General features: G+C 43.4%; 1 protein-coding gene across 2 annotated transcripts in view; it reads right to left on the bottom strand.

The window, feature by feature from the left end:
• LOC310835936 (cullin-4B) overlaps positions 1 to 8,953 on the bottom strand; it is a 226,760-nt gene extending 217,807 nt beyond the window's left edge. The window contains exons 1-3 of one of the 2 annotated variants that reach the window (XM_083720891.1): positions 8,502 to 8,953; positions 3,598 to 3,713; positions 1,866 to 1,969 (exon numbers count right to left, since the gene is read on the bottom strand). In XM_083720891.1, coding sequence (XP_083577017.1) covers positions 1,866 to 1,969; positions 3,598 to 3,713; positions 8,502 to 8,673 — 392 coding nt within the window. In that variant the 5' untranslated portion in view covers positions 8,674 to 8,953. The remainder of the gene's footprint in view (positions 1 to 1,865; positions 1,970 to 3,597; positions 3,714 to 8,501) is intronic. The other variant, XM_083720892.1, reaches the window with a different exon arrangement.
• Positions 8,954 to 15,484: the final 6,531 nt, after the last annotated feature.

The following is a 15,484-nucleotide window of genomic DNA, read 5'->3' as shown; positions in this document are numbered from 1 at the left end:
AAATTTATGTCTGGGCAGAATTTTAGAATGTGGCAAAATGTCTGGGTTTTTTTGTCAACATCCTCCAAGCCTCGTCCCTTGGAGTGCGAGCACTCTCTTGCCCATCCCATCCCTAGGTGTGCCAGCCTGTGTGTTTGTGTGCATGTGAGTGGGGAAGGGGGAGGGGGAGGGGGAAAGAGCAGGAGGAAGGGTAAAGGAGAGACAGTCAGCCACCTCTCAGCACCCGACTGTGGCATCACTTCCCAATCAAAGCCCCCTAGGACAAAATCAGTAGCAGCCTTTCTCTCTCGGGCTCTGTCCCCTCCCTCCCCAGGCACACGTCCTCCACAATCCCCTTCCCCCACTCTCTTTTTCCATCCAACAATCCCTCCCCACGCCGCACAACCACCCTTCTACCCCCTTTTGGGGGGCACCCTCCCAAAAACAAGGCTATCTTTGCCTCAGGGAGACCCTCCTTTCCCCAAAGTGGGATTTTTTGATTTCATTATCCCCCCTCCCTCCTTTACTTGCATCTCTGCTGCACATTTTTCCCTAAGTGGGTTTTCTGCTGCAATTTCTGATAGCTCCCCCCTCGCTTGCTCTCCCTTTCTCTGCTGCTGCATTCCCTTGCCCCCCCCCCATTGTGTGGCTTTTTCAGTCCTTTGCCTCCTGCCTGCAGTCCCCCCCCCCACAAGCACTCTCCTTCTCTGGACCCTCTTCCTTTCCTTCCCTCTCTCTCCTTCTGTCAGGCTCCATCTTCCTTTATCTCTCCTTTCTCCACTTCCCCGACTCCCTCATCCCTCCAAGGGCTTCCCCCTCCCCCCTCCTCTGTGTCCCTTTTCTCCCCCCTTCAAGTCCAGCGTTCTACCCCCTACGGTGCCTGCCCAGCCTCTGCCTAATGACTTCCTGTGAGTGAGAGCCTCATCCAGGGTCTGTCCATCTCTTTAAACCTCTCTCTGCTCATGCGATCTTCTGTTTATTTTAGGGCCATAGTTTAGTGGCAGAGCATCTGCTCTTAATGCAGAAGGCCCCAGATTCAATCCCCGGCATCTCCAGGTGGGTCTTTGGAAAAGAGTCCCTGCCTGAAACCCTGGAGAGCTGCTGCCAGTCAGTGTAAACAATATTGACCTAGAAGTCGGCAAATTTTGCTCTTCAAAATATGGCAACCCTAAGGTTAACCAACCCTCCCCATTCTGTTTTATTTCTAACCAACAGAATAGTTCAATATTTTCTAATCAGTCTACTACTACTAATAATAATAACTTTTATTTATACCCTGCCCTCCCTGGCCAGAGCCAGGCTCAGGGCAGCTAACACCAGTAAAATTACAGTAAAAACATAAGGGGGGAATCAATTTAAAATACAGGTTAAAATGCAATTTAAAATGCATCCTCATCAAAAACATAAGGGGAGGGAAACATAAGGGTCAGACTGAGTCCAAACCAAAGGCCAGGCGTAACAGCTCTGTCTTGCAAGCCCTGCAGAAAGATGTCAAGTCCCGCAGGGCCCTAGTCTCTTGTGACAGAGCGTTCCACCAAGTCGGGGCCAGTACTGAAAAGGTCCTAACCCTAGTTGAGACCAATCTAACCACTTTGCGACCTGGGACCTTCAAAATGTTGTCATTTGTGGACCTGAAGGTCCTCCGCAGGGCATACCAGGAGAGGCGGTCCCGTAGGTATGTGGGTCCAATGAGCCTTATGCTACCCCTTTTCAAGGGCCCAGAGTTACATCAGTCATGACACAACCAGCATAAGAATTCACAAGTAATGACTTTGAATGGTTCTTAATCCATGCGATTCTCATATTGCATTTTACAGGACTACAAAGTGACACACTGAGTGGTGAAACTCTTTTCAGCCACGTTACTTACTACTCAAAAAGGATATTCTCTTAACTGATGGATCTGTGCTTTGATATGGTCTTCACAAATCTGTCTTAATTGCTTGTACAAATTTTCAGAAATCTTATATGAGCAGAGATTTTCAACAGCCTAAAAAAAGAAAAGGATATATGAAAGTAATCCACAAACATTTGCAGAACTCCATGTGCAATATATAGCTTTTTATTTACACGTCAGCTCTCAAAAGAACACAAGCTGAAATTATTTCTTCCAGGTGAGTTTAAAAAAAACAGACCTACCTGATGTGGGGGCATCACCAGACAATTACAAGATCAAAGTTAAGAGTTGTATTCAACACTAGTCCTACTCAGAGCAGACCTACCGAAGTTAACGGATTTGGCTTAGTTTCAGGAATTTCAATGGGTGTGTTCTGAGTAGGACTTAGTTGACTATCACCCTTTGTCAGCAAATGTCTTTACAATATCGCCACTAAAAATTATACAGACCTAACTTGAAATACAAACAGTAACAAAGAAATATAACAGGTTTTGAGCTTACAGAACTGTTTGTAGTCAATGAAATATATACTTGAGGCACTGATCTAGAGAAGCACAATCACAAGTAACATAATTTCAAACCATAGCAAAATATCCCTTGTTATTGGCCACTATCCTGAAAATTCTGAGCACACGGGGTGTGATCCAGATACGTTTTTGAGTAAATACAAGGCACTGCTACTTGCATAAATGGAGAAACATGCTCCTCTGATTTTTCCACTGCCTACACCTTGGTTGCAGCTTTCGACACTACTTCTGATGCCATTCCAAAGCAGAGTGATAGCTTGCTGTTGCATGATAGAATTAATGCTTTGAAAGAATTCTGAATGAATAATAATAAATTTTATTTATAATGAATTTATATTTATATTTATTTATATTATTTATAATGAATTTACTTTATTACGTTCACAGACCAGCATAAGCAAAACATCTAAATAAATAGCATAACTGTATCTCTAAGTGGATAATTATTAAATTAATTGGGAGCAAGGACCAAACGTAGATTAAAACATATACATAGAATACTTGATTAAGCATAGATAATGGATGAATAAAAACCAATAAGGAAAATTTAAGAGAGATCAGTTAAAAAAGAACAGCTATATGGGGTGGGCTTCAGAAGTGCGGATATAACAATATGGGCCTTCTATTTAGGTCTGATTAGTAACATAGACCATCCTTCGGCGAATATCTCTCATGGCGGTGCAAAATCTGGCGACGAAATATGTCACTTCTGGGCTTTCGTCCTATAGTAATGTAGTGTTGTTCTGAATGCCCAGGGAACTTACATAGGATGGGCTGGATAAACCTGGCTCAAATGTCTATGTTATACTGGCAATGAAGAAGGGCATGCTCCGTTGTTTCCTGCTGCCCAGAACCACATGGGCATTTCCTCTCGTCATATGGCATCTTCCTATAATGGCCTTCTTGTACTGCTGAAAGGAGGGCCTGACAACGGGTCAAGGTGAAAGCCCTTGGTTGTTTTGGTATTTCAAGATTAGCCATGTATGGCATTTGGGAAGTTGAGCTCTTGTTGGTCATCTGAAATGCCATTTGTCCAACCTGAGGTCACACCTCACTGAGTGATTATGAGATCATTCCTACTCGAAATCAGGATCTTGTTTGAGGCCCTACAAAGTGGCCTAAAAACATCAGGATTGCTTTCAGTCATGTAGGACTTTACCTATGGTTCTGAACACTACAAGTTTTGACACTTACCTGATAGAGCTCTTCTAAGTTGTACTTAATGGAAGTACTGTTTTGAATAGCTTCTACAGCTTCTTTCAGTTTTTGCCAGGTTTCATCTGTGTAATTTTCAGGCAGTTTAGGTTTATCTGGAAGATATTTTTTTTAAAAGTGTCTTTTTTAAGAACATAAGAACAGCTCTTCTGGATCCAACCAAAGGCCCATTTAGTGAGCTTTCAATAGTGACCCACAAGATTTACTTCTGTGTCACTGGGCTACTGCCTGGACACAGCAGTGATCTTGAATCCTGGTAAGATGGAGGCACTGTGGGTTAGTTCATGTCTGAAAAACTGGCCAATTGCCTACCCTGGATGCGGTTACACTCCCTCAAGGAGGTTTGCAGTTTGGAGGTGCTTCTGGATCCAGCTCTGTCACTGGAGGTTCAAGTAGTCTCAATGGCTAGAAGTGCCTTTTACCAACTCCAACTGGTTTGACGGCTACAGCCATTCCTAGACCAAGAGAGCCTGGACACAGCATTTCATGCAGTGGTTACTTTGGGATTGGATTACTGCAATGTGCTCTTGGGCAGGGGGGTTCCCTTGTACTTTATCCAAAAGCTGCAGTTAGTACAGAATGCTGCAGCACAACTGCTGGCAGGAGTGAGGCCTTATCAGCATATAACACCTGTGCTTAGAGGTCTGAACTGGTTGCCGATTTGCTGCCAGGCCAAGTTCAAGGTGTTACTATTAGTATAACGGTAAAGGGACCCCTGACCACTAGGTCCAGTCATGACAGACTCTGGGGTTGTGGCGCTCATCTCGCTTTATTGGCCGAGGGAGCCGGTGTACAGCTTCCGGGTCCTGTGGCCAGCATGACTAAGCCGCTTCTGACGAACCAGAGCAGCACACGGAAATGCCTTTTACCTTCCCGCCAGAGTGGTACCTATTTATCTACTTGCACTTTGATGTGTTTAAGAACCGCTAGGTTAGCAGGAGCAGGGACCGAGCAACGGGAGCTCACCCCGTCGCGGGGATTCGAACCGCCGACCTTCTGATCGGCAAGTCCTAGGCTCTGTGGTTTAACCCTCAGGGCCACCCGCGTCCCTCTACTATTAGTATATAAAGCCCTTAATAACTTGGGATCAGTTTACTTATGAGATCACCTTACTCATGTGCCCACTCAACCACTTCATTTGGCAGAATTCAGTGTTTTACAGGTGCCATATAATACCCACACTTCTGTAAGACATCAATCATTTAGGTTTTTTCTACTATCAAGCAGTACATAAATTTGATGTAATAAATAAATAATAAATAAAACTCATAACCTAGGAAGAATGTCTGTTTATATGGTTTCTACTGTAAGGGGTTTATGTTTTATTGCTGTAAACTGTTGGGGTTTTTTTAAGATAGCAGCAGTGCTATTTTTCTAGAAAGAGAGGTGCCAGAACTCACCATGAATGCTTCCCTTGCTCTCTTATAATGGCAATAGTACCAACCTGAGAGGTGCAGGAACTGAGTTCCTGTGAGTTCCAGCTGAAACCGGAACTCTCTCCCATCAGTAGCTAAAGGTAGAAGTTCTTTAGTGTTGCAATTTATTTATCCACAGTGGTGACTTCCAAGTAAAACAAATTAAAACCAAACATTAACTCTTAACAGCACAGACCTCTACCAAACTATGACCCCATCAGAGTGGTGAACCAGTTGAATTGGGGAGGACAAAAGAACCATCAAGCCAACTGATTGCAGATCATGAGGACATTCACACTGAACTTGACAGCTTTGCTAATTACATAGGTGTCCTGTAGAAAACTAGGATGCCAATTTTCTTTCATATTCAGACCTATAAAGCATTTATGCCTTCAGAAATATTCTACTATAATGTGCTGTATGCAAAGCTTCTCTTGAGGATTTTTCAGAATCTTCAGCAGGTAGACAATGTAGCAGTCTGTCTCATGGCATGGATCTATCACCAGATGCACATTAGACAAGTACTCCAATACATGATTTTAACTTTAAACCAGTTTCAGGCAATGTATCAATACATGTGACCTGAACACCAGATTTTCTAGTACAGTTGATATCACTACCAATTCCAGAGCTACCAATTCAGCTAAAGAAATATCCTCATCCTCAGACGTTTGCACACTCTTCAGTTGTGGTAAGAGTGGTGTATATAGAGCAGGCATGTCCAAAGTCCATTTCAGGGGCCTAATCCGGCCCACCGGTCAATTTAATCTGAACCCCATGGAAGTACATGTCTTGGGGTAAAATCCTAAAAAAAAAAAAACCCTCAGCAACATCAATCCTAAGAAAAGCTCGAGAACTTTGGGGTAAAATTGTAAAAAAAAAGTTCAACAATTCTGGGGTTAAATCCTAAAAATGTCCAACAACTTCAGTTCTAAAAGCAACTTTGGTTGGCCCTCACTCATGTTCACTTCATCAAATCTGGCCCTCTGATATAGAGGAAGGAGAAGACACAGACTAGATATGCAAATTCACAGCAAATGCATGGTACCATTAATTTGACACTGAGACATTTGCCAAAAAGGAGCAAAGAAAGAATCAAATAGGTGCTCAATAAGAACTGAATTTACATATGAGTCAGGAAATATATCTGCAGGATTCACATTTACCAGTCAGAAGCAGAATTTTTTTTTTTAAATGAGTGGAAGTGTCTGGGAAAGGCAAACATTGTTTAACAAAAGGCAACTTGATATGCACTTCTAGGGTACACAAACAGGAATGTGCTTATGATGGTGAGGCCAAAATTACAAAAATAAGGACCACCTGTATTGCCTTTTTTAACAGAGTGAAGGAAAGAAACAAACCACCAAGATATTCTAATTAGCTGTCATTCCCTGAAATAAGATACTTAAGATACTTTCTTTTAAAACAAATAAGTTAACTAATATGCTTAAGAGGCAAAACTGTCTTATGAGACATATTTAAAGACACAAGGGCTTTTTGCAAACAGGATACAACAACCTCTTCAATGCCAAAGAAAAACATATTCACATCTGCTTTACAGGTATGAGCAGGTATCACTCTAAGCTTTCCCCCTCTTACCCATAAAGGTACAGTGGTGCCCCGCAAGACGAACGCCTCGCAAGACGAAAAACCCGCTAGACGAAAGGGTTTTCCGTTTTGGAGGCGCTTCGCAAAATGAATTTCCCTATGGGCTTGCTTCGCAAGAAGAAAGCCCATAGGGAAATCTCCGGGGACCTCTTTTAAATGCTAGCGGTGGGGAGCAAAGCCTTTCCCCCCCCCTCCGGCCTTCAGAAGAGGTCCAGGAAGGCCGGCAGGGGCCGAAAGGCTTTGCTCCCCACCGCCAGCATTTTAAAAGCAGTCCGGGATAGCAGGGAAGCGCTTCCCGCTATCCCGGACGGCTTTTGAAGGCAGGCGGGGGGGAGCAAAGACTTTTGCCCCCCGCCCGCCTTCAGAAGAGGTCCTGGACCTCTTCTGAAGGCTGGCGGGGGGCAAAAGTCTTTGCTCCCCCCTGCCTGCCTTCCCGGGAGAGCGGGAAGGCAGCGCTGCGTTTCTCCGCTCTCCCGGGAAGGCAGGCGGGGGGGAAGCAAAGACTTTCGCCCCCCGCAGGCCTTCAGAAGAGGTCGGGGGACAGACTGTCCCCGGACCTGGTCTGAAGGCGGTTTCCATAGGAACGCATTAATTGATTTTTAATGCATTCCTATGGGAAACCGTGCTTCGCAAGACGAAAAACTCGCAAGACGAAAAGACTTGCGGAACGAATTAATTTCGTCTTGCGAGGCACCACTGTACCAGAATTAACCAAAGAATAGCAGTTCATGGTCTTTTATTAGCTAAAGTTCAATTTATCGAAGGAACTCCACATTCCCAATTTAACAACCTAATTACGTCATGCTGTAAAATTCTGAGGGTTCAGCCAAGATCAACTTCAGCTCCCTCTCATTTTCTGCCTGTCTTTTACCTGGGACTCAACCAAACACCAGAGGGAATATTTTTGCATCTGTCCATATTTTGTCACTTTAGAAGATCCTGACAGGTTCTCAAATTATGGAGGCAGACAAATCTTGGGGAACAAAAAATTCCAGAAAAGGATAGGCTCCTTCCCTTCCCCACAAGATGAATTGCCTCTGGCAAACAACTGTGCTTGATTCAAATTACATTTGTAGAGATAATTGTATCTCTAATGTTTTACCCCAAACCAGCTGAGGAAGAAGGAAACGAATGAAGTGCTGCCACCTCATTTCCTGTGTATGGTTTTAGGAGAGGGTCAAGGATGTTCTGCACTATTCTGTGTAAGTACTGTACTACTACTCCAGAGCAGAGGTCCTCACATGCATGATGCAGCCGCAGGGAATGGCACACAGCTTTGCTTGAGACGCTCCACCCACTAACTTATGGAACAGAGCTGTAAAGCTTCACAAAAACTTGGTTTTTCCAAGTTACAATTTCTATCTATAACTATCTAAAATTAGGCTGCTCTTGACTTTTTCTCTTTTTGTTGTACTTTTAAAAACTTCACATTCCATTACACACTAAAACTGCAGCAAGAAATGGAACCTGGAGCAGGGATGTATAGTGAAGAGGTGTGGCCATGTTGAGGAGGACTGGCTTAATTCTGAATGCCATTGGAGAAGAAAAAACAATCCCTGTTCCTCCCCCTCTAGTCACCAGTTACATGGAGATTTAACCCCACAGAGCATGCCTCTTTTGTGCATTCTATATGAAAGAGCAGCTGACAGTTTTTTGGTTTAGCAAAAAAGAAAGGGCTACACTTGGAGATAAAGTTGTAACAGAGACCTGGTAAGTGGCCTGGCTTCCTCTAACAAAGGATTCCATGTCACAGTGTAATGAATAAGCCCTCACCCATGCAAGATTTCTGCAATATACTGTACAGGCCATCCCTCATGTAGATACATATTTCAGAGATAAAGAATGGCATCATCATGTTACCTTTAAAGTTCTTGATCACTAACTTCTTGGATGACCCAGGTTTACCATTGGCAAAACTGGAGACAGTAGAGGAGGCAGCTTTGGTCAGGCCATTTGTGTGATGTCCCACAGCTACAGAGGAAATTAAGAGACTTTTGTTTTTGAGCTGCTGCTGGGAAGACTCTTCGGCCATCTTCACATCAAGTCCAAAAAGATCCAATGAGTCCTTAAAGAACAACTTCTTCTGCAGGTGATGGTTGGAAGAGACCCCAGATGAAAAAAGGGAGGTGGTAGTAGTAATAATAGATGATATGGAGGAGTTGCTTCTGAAAAGAAGGGAGGAGCAAGAGGAGATGGATTCAACTTCTCACTCGATACTGTTGCTATTTAGTTTTCTCTTCTTGGAGTTGCTGCTACTAACATCAGTGGCAGGTCTGACCTCCTGAGCTGCGGCTCCTGGGGGAAAGAGAAACCCGTGGGGAACATAAACACCAGTGAGGTGAACAGGCTGAATGGCATCAAATCCTTCTGCTGTAAAGGACATGCAAAAAGAGCCCCAGAGCAGGTCAGATTACCTCTGCCTTGTGGTCCAGGTCCAAAGAGAGAACAGCTGCTTCCTTGTTAACGGATCCCCTCCCTTGTCTTTCCTCTCAGGAGGAACCCTTATTGGCCGTTCTGTCTAAGATGTTTGCTTCCCCCAAAGGGGCGGGAAGGTCTCCCTGGCAACCCTACCCCGACTCTTGCAAGGTTCTATCAGCAACTCATGGCCCCTCCGCAGCTCCTAGAAGGAGGATTCTTTCAGTCTCTGCCTGGTTCCTTGTCCGAAACCGCCTCTCTCCTGAGGGGGCAGCGGAGAAAGGAGTCACGCCCCCTTTCCCCCCACCTCTTTCGCGATCCAGAGAGGGGAAGGAGGTAGCTCTGCCTCACTCCTTGTTACTGTCAAAACATCAGCGCAGTGACAAGTGAGTCTAAAGGATGGCGGCACATCCGGCCGCTCGGCATACTGGGAGTCCACCCTCCCCAGAAACATTTGCCGGGTAGCTCGAAAAAAGCTTCAGGTTTTTCGGCCACAATCTCACTTAGGGTGTGGAGAAATGCAGTGGGCAAGCCGGCTCCTGCCCTCTTTTCCGCGCTCATCCGCTCACTCAAACAAACAGACATTAACTCGCTCGCTTCTGCTTTTTCACCTACCTTCTGACCTACCGGAAGTGATCATATTACCGGGCGTCTGCTGTTGGTAGTGGTGCGGATCTCTCGAGCCCAGTGATGAGGCTCCGGTTCGTTGGGAAGCCTCACGCTCCAGCCCGTTGAAACGTTTCTTTACGTAAAGAGGTGGGGCTACCGCCGCGCTGTGGCTCTTCCGCAAAGTGTTGGTAGTGGGTATCATGAGGCACATCGCATGCTGTAGTAGCAAGCGTGGTATTGCTCGTACTGCTAGCTGCGATCCTTCCTCTCTTTCTTTTCCTCCTCCCTACCACTCGAATTAAGCCCTGTGGGTTTTCTTAACTGAGTGGATAAAAGCAAGGGAGGAGGGCTGGGCTATTTCTTGAGAGCAGCTTCTTTCCCTGCCTAATCTTCGCTTTCTCTTTGTTCATTTCTGTGGGTAGAGTGAAGAGATGTGTCCCATACCCCCTTAATTTCCTGGGCAGGAATGGGTTAAGAGGAAATGGGGAGGGCCGTATATACAGATTCTTAGCCAATACAGTGGTACCTCGGGTTAAGTACTTAATTTGTTCCGGAGGTCCGCTCTTAACCTGAAACTGTTCTTAACCTGAAGCACCACTTTAGCTAATGGGGCCTCCTGCTGCCGCTGCTGCACGAGGTAATATTTCTGGATTAGCGGAGTCTGTAACCTGAAGCGCATATAACCTGAAGCGTATGTAACCCAAGGTACCACTGTATAAGATACTTACAGATGGAAAAGATAGAGGCGGTTTTGCCCTCCCAGACTTTAAATTATATTATGAAGCTGCATGCCTGGTATGGATTAGGGACTGCATGAAGCTGAAAAAGCAAGAAGCATTAGGATTGGAAGGACATGACAATAGCTTTGGCTGGCACGCATACTTAAGGTATGGGAAAGGGAAGGTATATAAAAGTTTCTATAACCATATAATTAGGAAATCAGTAATGAGAGTATGGGAGAGATATAAAGATCTCTTAGAACAGAAGACCCCTTGGTGGCTTTCACCACATGAAGTTTTACTGCTCAAACCACTTGGAAAGAAAGGAAAGTGGCTTACGGAAAATGGAAATTAAGAGATTATGAGGAAATAAAAGACCACTTTCAGAGTTGGCTACACTATTGGCAATTACATGAAATATACAAAGAAGACAGTTTTTTATACGACATCTAGATTCCAAAAGGAAGTTGTAGAAGGGAAGGTGAAGCTGCTGAAAGGTGCATAGAGTATTCTGCTAGAATGGGAAACAAAAGATGAAGAGGTGAAATCAGTTATGATTAAATGGGCACAAGATATATGTCACTATAATGTTTGAAGACTTTTGAATTATGGTGCTGGAGGACACTCTTGAGAGTCCCATGGACTGCAAGAAGATCAAACCTATCCATTCTGAAGGAAATCAGCCCTGAGTGCTCACTGGAAGGACAGATCCTGAAGCTGAGACTCCAATACTTTGGCCACCTCATGAGAAGAGAAGACTCCCTGGAAAAGACCGTGATTTTGGGAAAGATGGAGGGCACAAGGAGAAGGGGACGACAGAGGACGAGATGGTTGGACAGTGTTCTCGAAGCTACCAGCATGTGTTTGACCAAACTGCTGGAGGCAGTGCAAGACAGGAGTGCTTGGCGTGATTTGGTCCATTGGGTCACGAAGAGTCAGACATGACTAAACAACAACAACAACAATCGCCTGTTTAACTGACACTTTATTTGCTTTCTTTGACAATTGTTTCTCCTTATCCGCAATTTCATCCAAGATACCTTTTTTCCTTTTTCCTTTCAATTTATTTTAAAATAAGTTTTGTTATATAAACAGTCCTCTCATTACCGCCTTACTTGCATCCCAGATTGTCTGCAATTTTGTCTGTCCTTGAATGTTTATTTCGAAATAGTCACTCAAAGCTTTTTTAACTTTTTCTATAAATTTTTGATCATCTAATAAATCTTCATTCAATCTCCATTTAAATGAAATTTGACTTTCTTTTTGTATTTCCATTATCAAGGAATTATGATCTGAAAATGTCCTGGGATTAATCTTGATTTTTTTAACTTGAGCTTCCAACTCTTTTGAAATCCATAAAGAGTCTATTCTTGAACTACTTTCATCAACATCACTATAATAAGTGAACTCTTTATCAAACAAATGTCTTGTTCTCCATCAGATTTGAAGTTTGAGCCAAATCAAAAAAGGTACAGTGGTACCTCGGGTTACATACCACTGTATTTTATCCTTGGCCTTCACCCCCCCCCCCCGATAAACTTAGAGATTTCTTTCTGCCATTTTTTAAAACATTCATCTTTCACAATTACTGGGACTAATTGGAAGAGGAATAGCATTTTTGGCAGCACATTCATTTTGACCGCCGCTGTTTTTCCTAGCAATGAGAGATTCAATTGCTCCATATTTCTAAATTTCTTTTTATCTCAAGCCAAATTTTTCATAGTTGTCTTTGTATAAATTTATATTTCTTGATGTTAGCCATATCCCTAAATACTTAATCTTTTTGTGGACTTCTATCTCAATATTTAGCTCCAATTCCTTTTTTTTTCTTCTTCCTTCAAGGTTTTAACTAGTAGTTTTGTTTTATTCCTGTTTAATTTAAGTCCTGCCACTTCCCCAAATTTCTGAATCTTTTCTATAACTTTAGGGAGTGAGGTTTTTGGGTCTTCCACAGTTATCACTAAGTCATCAGCATATGCTTTTAATTTAAACTCACTTTTCCCAGTTTTTATGCCTGTAATCTATTTATCTATTTATCTGCTCTTATGTTTCTGGCAAGTACTTCCAGTACCAGGATGAACAACAATGGTGGAAATGCACATCCTTGTCTAGTTCCTTTTTGTATCGTACATTCGTCCGTTATCACCTGATTTATAATTAGTTGTCCTTTTTGCTCTGAGTAAATTGCTAATATTCCTGGCAGTGGTGGTTGCTCGTGAGTAACCAGGCAGGACTCCGACCTGTCTTTTACAGATTTTATTTGGTGCAAAACTATTTACAGTGCAGAACCACAAGTTCATGTCTGCCTCTATCACTAGCAGAATCTAGGATTGGCCTCTTCTGGGTTCTTCCCCCAACATAAGAACTTAGTGACCCCCAGCCGTTTCCTTCCTTCTTTGCATTTTACCGCTCTGCGCAAGGTGAGCGACGGAAGAGGCATGTTTCCCTCCTGGCCGGCTGGGGCTCCCAGCAGCATCCTCTAGCCCTTTCCCCTCCTTTACCCTGGAGGTGTGGCTTTCCCCACCGCAGGAAGAGGAACTGCTTCGCAAGATTTTCAGAGGTTCCCTGTATCCCAACGGCCCCTCTGCCTCCCTTCCCTGTTCCGATGGCAGTCCCCTGACAGGACCACATTTAATTTATTTGAGTAACTTTGTCATGAATTTCCGAGAGACATTGTCAAAAGCTTTCTCAGCATCAATAAGCATCATTGCTGCTTTCTTTTCATTTTCAACCTCCAGGTATTCTATTATATTCAGAATATTCCTTATATTCTCCTTCATTTGTCTACCTGGAAGAAACCCTGCCTCATCTTGATGTATATACTCATTTAGTTTTTTATTCAATCTATTAGCTAATATGTTTGCAAACAATTTGTAATTGTTGTTTAACAAAGAAATAGGCCTGTAATTTTTAATTTGCAGCAAGTCTGCATCTTGTTTTGGGATGTCATGTAGGCCTCTTTCCATGTTTCTGGGATTTCACCTGTAATCAATATCTCATTCATGACATCTTTCAAGGGATTCACTAATTGCTCACTTACCTTTTTGTAATATTTTGCCGTAAGTCCATCCGGGCCTGGTGACTTGCCATTTCATTCTGCTTCCCTTGAACCCCTTCCAAGGTTCCCATAATCCCTTTTTGTTCCTCAATTCTCCTACCTCCTCTTTGGCCTTTTCTGGTTTGTCTACTTTGGTTTCCAACTTGTTGACCTTGTCTCCCAATATCCCAAATTGCTCTTTCAGTAGTCTATTTGAGTTTTCAATGTCTCTATGAACTTGTTCAATCAATGTTTGATTAGATTTTTCCATATCCATGAACCTGTTGTGTAAGGTTTTGCATCAACTGAACAATTTCTTTCCTAAATTCCAAAAGTTGCTGTGCAAGTAAATCTGTCTGCTCTCTCCCCCCTTTATGAGGCAGTCCTCTTGGACACTGGGCCTTCTAGCTGCAGCCACAGCTGCAGCTTTTCTGGTTACTGTTCCTTCCTGTTTACCCGACATGTCTATATCAGTTGCTTCCCAGTGTTATTTTGAATTATTCAAGGTCACACCTGCAAAGCCCAACTCTGTCCAGCCGTGAGATGGTTTCCCACCTCCCATACTTATTTTCCACTTTCCCTTTCCCTTTTGTCTGCCTTCTCCCTCCCCTCTGCAGCAAATCATACAGTCATACAATAACAAAAAGAAAGAGCAGAGAGGAAAAGGAGCAGCCAATAAAATTTAAAGACTTAAAATATACAGTTGAAAGGGAGAAACAAAAAATAAAATTAAAAAGTCCAAAAAGAAAAAATCAGGGCAGTACAATTTCAGTTTTATGTCTTTAAGAGCAAGGTTGTACTTAATTTGTACTTTTGTTGTTGTTGTTTAGTCATTTAGTCATGTCCGACTCTTTGTGACCCCATGGACCAGAGCACGCCAGGCACTCCTGTCTTCCACTGCCTCCCGCAGTTTAGTCAAACTCATGCTGGTAGCTTCGAGAACACTGTCCAACCATCTCGTCTTCTGTCGTCCCCTTCTCCTTGTGCCCTCCATCTTTCCCAGCATCAGGGTCTTTTCCAAGGACTCTTCTCTTCTCATGAGGTGGCCAAAGTATTGGAACCTCAGCTTCACGATCCATCCTTCCAGTGAGCACTCAGGGCTGATTTCCTTCAGAATGGATAGGTTTGATCTTCTTGCAGTCCATGGGACTCTCAAGAGTCTCCTCCAGCACCATAATTCAAAAGCATCAATTCTTTGGCGATCTGCCTTCTTTATGGTCCAGCTCTCACTTACATTCATCACTACTGAGAAAACCATAGCTTTAACTATACGGACCTTTGTTGGCAAGGTGATGTCTCTGCTTTTTAAGATGCTGTCTAGGTTGGTCATTGCTTTTCTCCCAAGAAGCAGGCATCTTTTAATTTTGTGGCTGCTGTCACCATCTGCAGTGATCATGGAGCCCAAGAAAATAAAATCTCTCACTGCCTCCATTTCTTCCCCTTCTATTTACCAGGAGGTGATGGGACCAGTGGCCATGATCTTCGTTTTTTTTGATGTTGAGCTTCAGACCATATTTTGCACTCTCCTCTTTCACCCTCAATAAAAGGTTCTTTAATTCCTCCTCACTTTCTGCCATCAAGGTTGTGTCATTGCATATTTGAGGGTGTTGATATTTCTTCTGGCAATCTTAATTCCGGCTAGGGATTCATCCAGCCCAGCCTTTCGCATGATGAATTCTGCATATAAGTTAAATAAGCAGGGAGACAATATACAGCCTTGCCGTACTCCTTTCCCAATTTTGAACCAATCAGTGGTTCCATATCCAGTTCTAACTGTGGCTTCTTGTCCCACATAGAGATTTCTCAGGAGACAGATGAGGTGATCAGGCACTCCCATTTCTTTAAGAACTTGCCATAGTTTGCTGTGGTTGACACAGTCAAAGGCTTTTGCATAGTCAATGAAGCAGAAGTAGATGTCTTTCTGGAACTCTCTAGCTTTCTCCATAATCCAGCGCATGTTTGCAATTTGGTCTCTGGTTCCTCTTCCCCTTCGTGCATAAACTTGGATTATTGTGATGTTAAAAGGTCAGCCTTGGATTCGTATAGAGATAATTCTATCATTT

The sequence above is a fragment of the Podarcis gaigeae genome (genome assembly GCF_964106915.1).
Source record: "Podarcis gaigeae genome assembly, chromosome: W".
NCBI classification, from domain to species: Eukaryota; Metazoa; Chordata; class Lepidosauria; order Squamata; family Lacertidae; genus Podarcis; species Podarcis gaigeae.
Note: the sequence above shows the minus strand (reverse complement) of the source record. Positions and strands in the feature narration are given on the sequence as shown.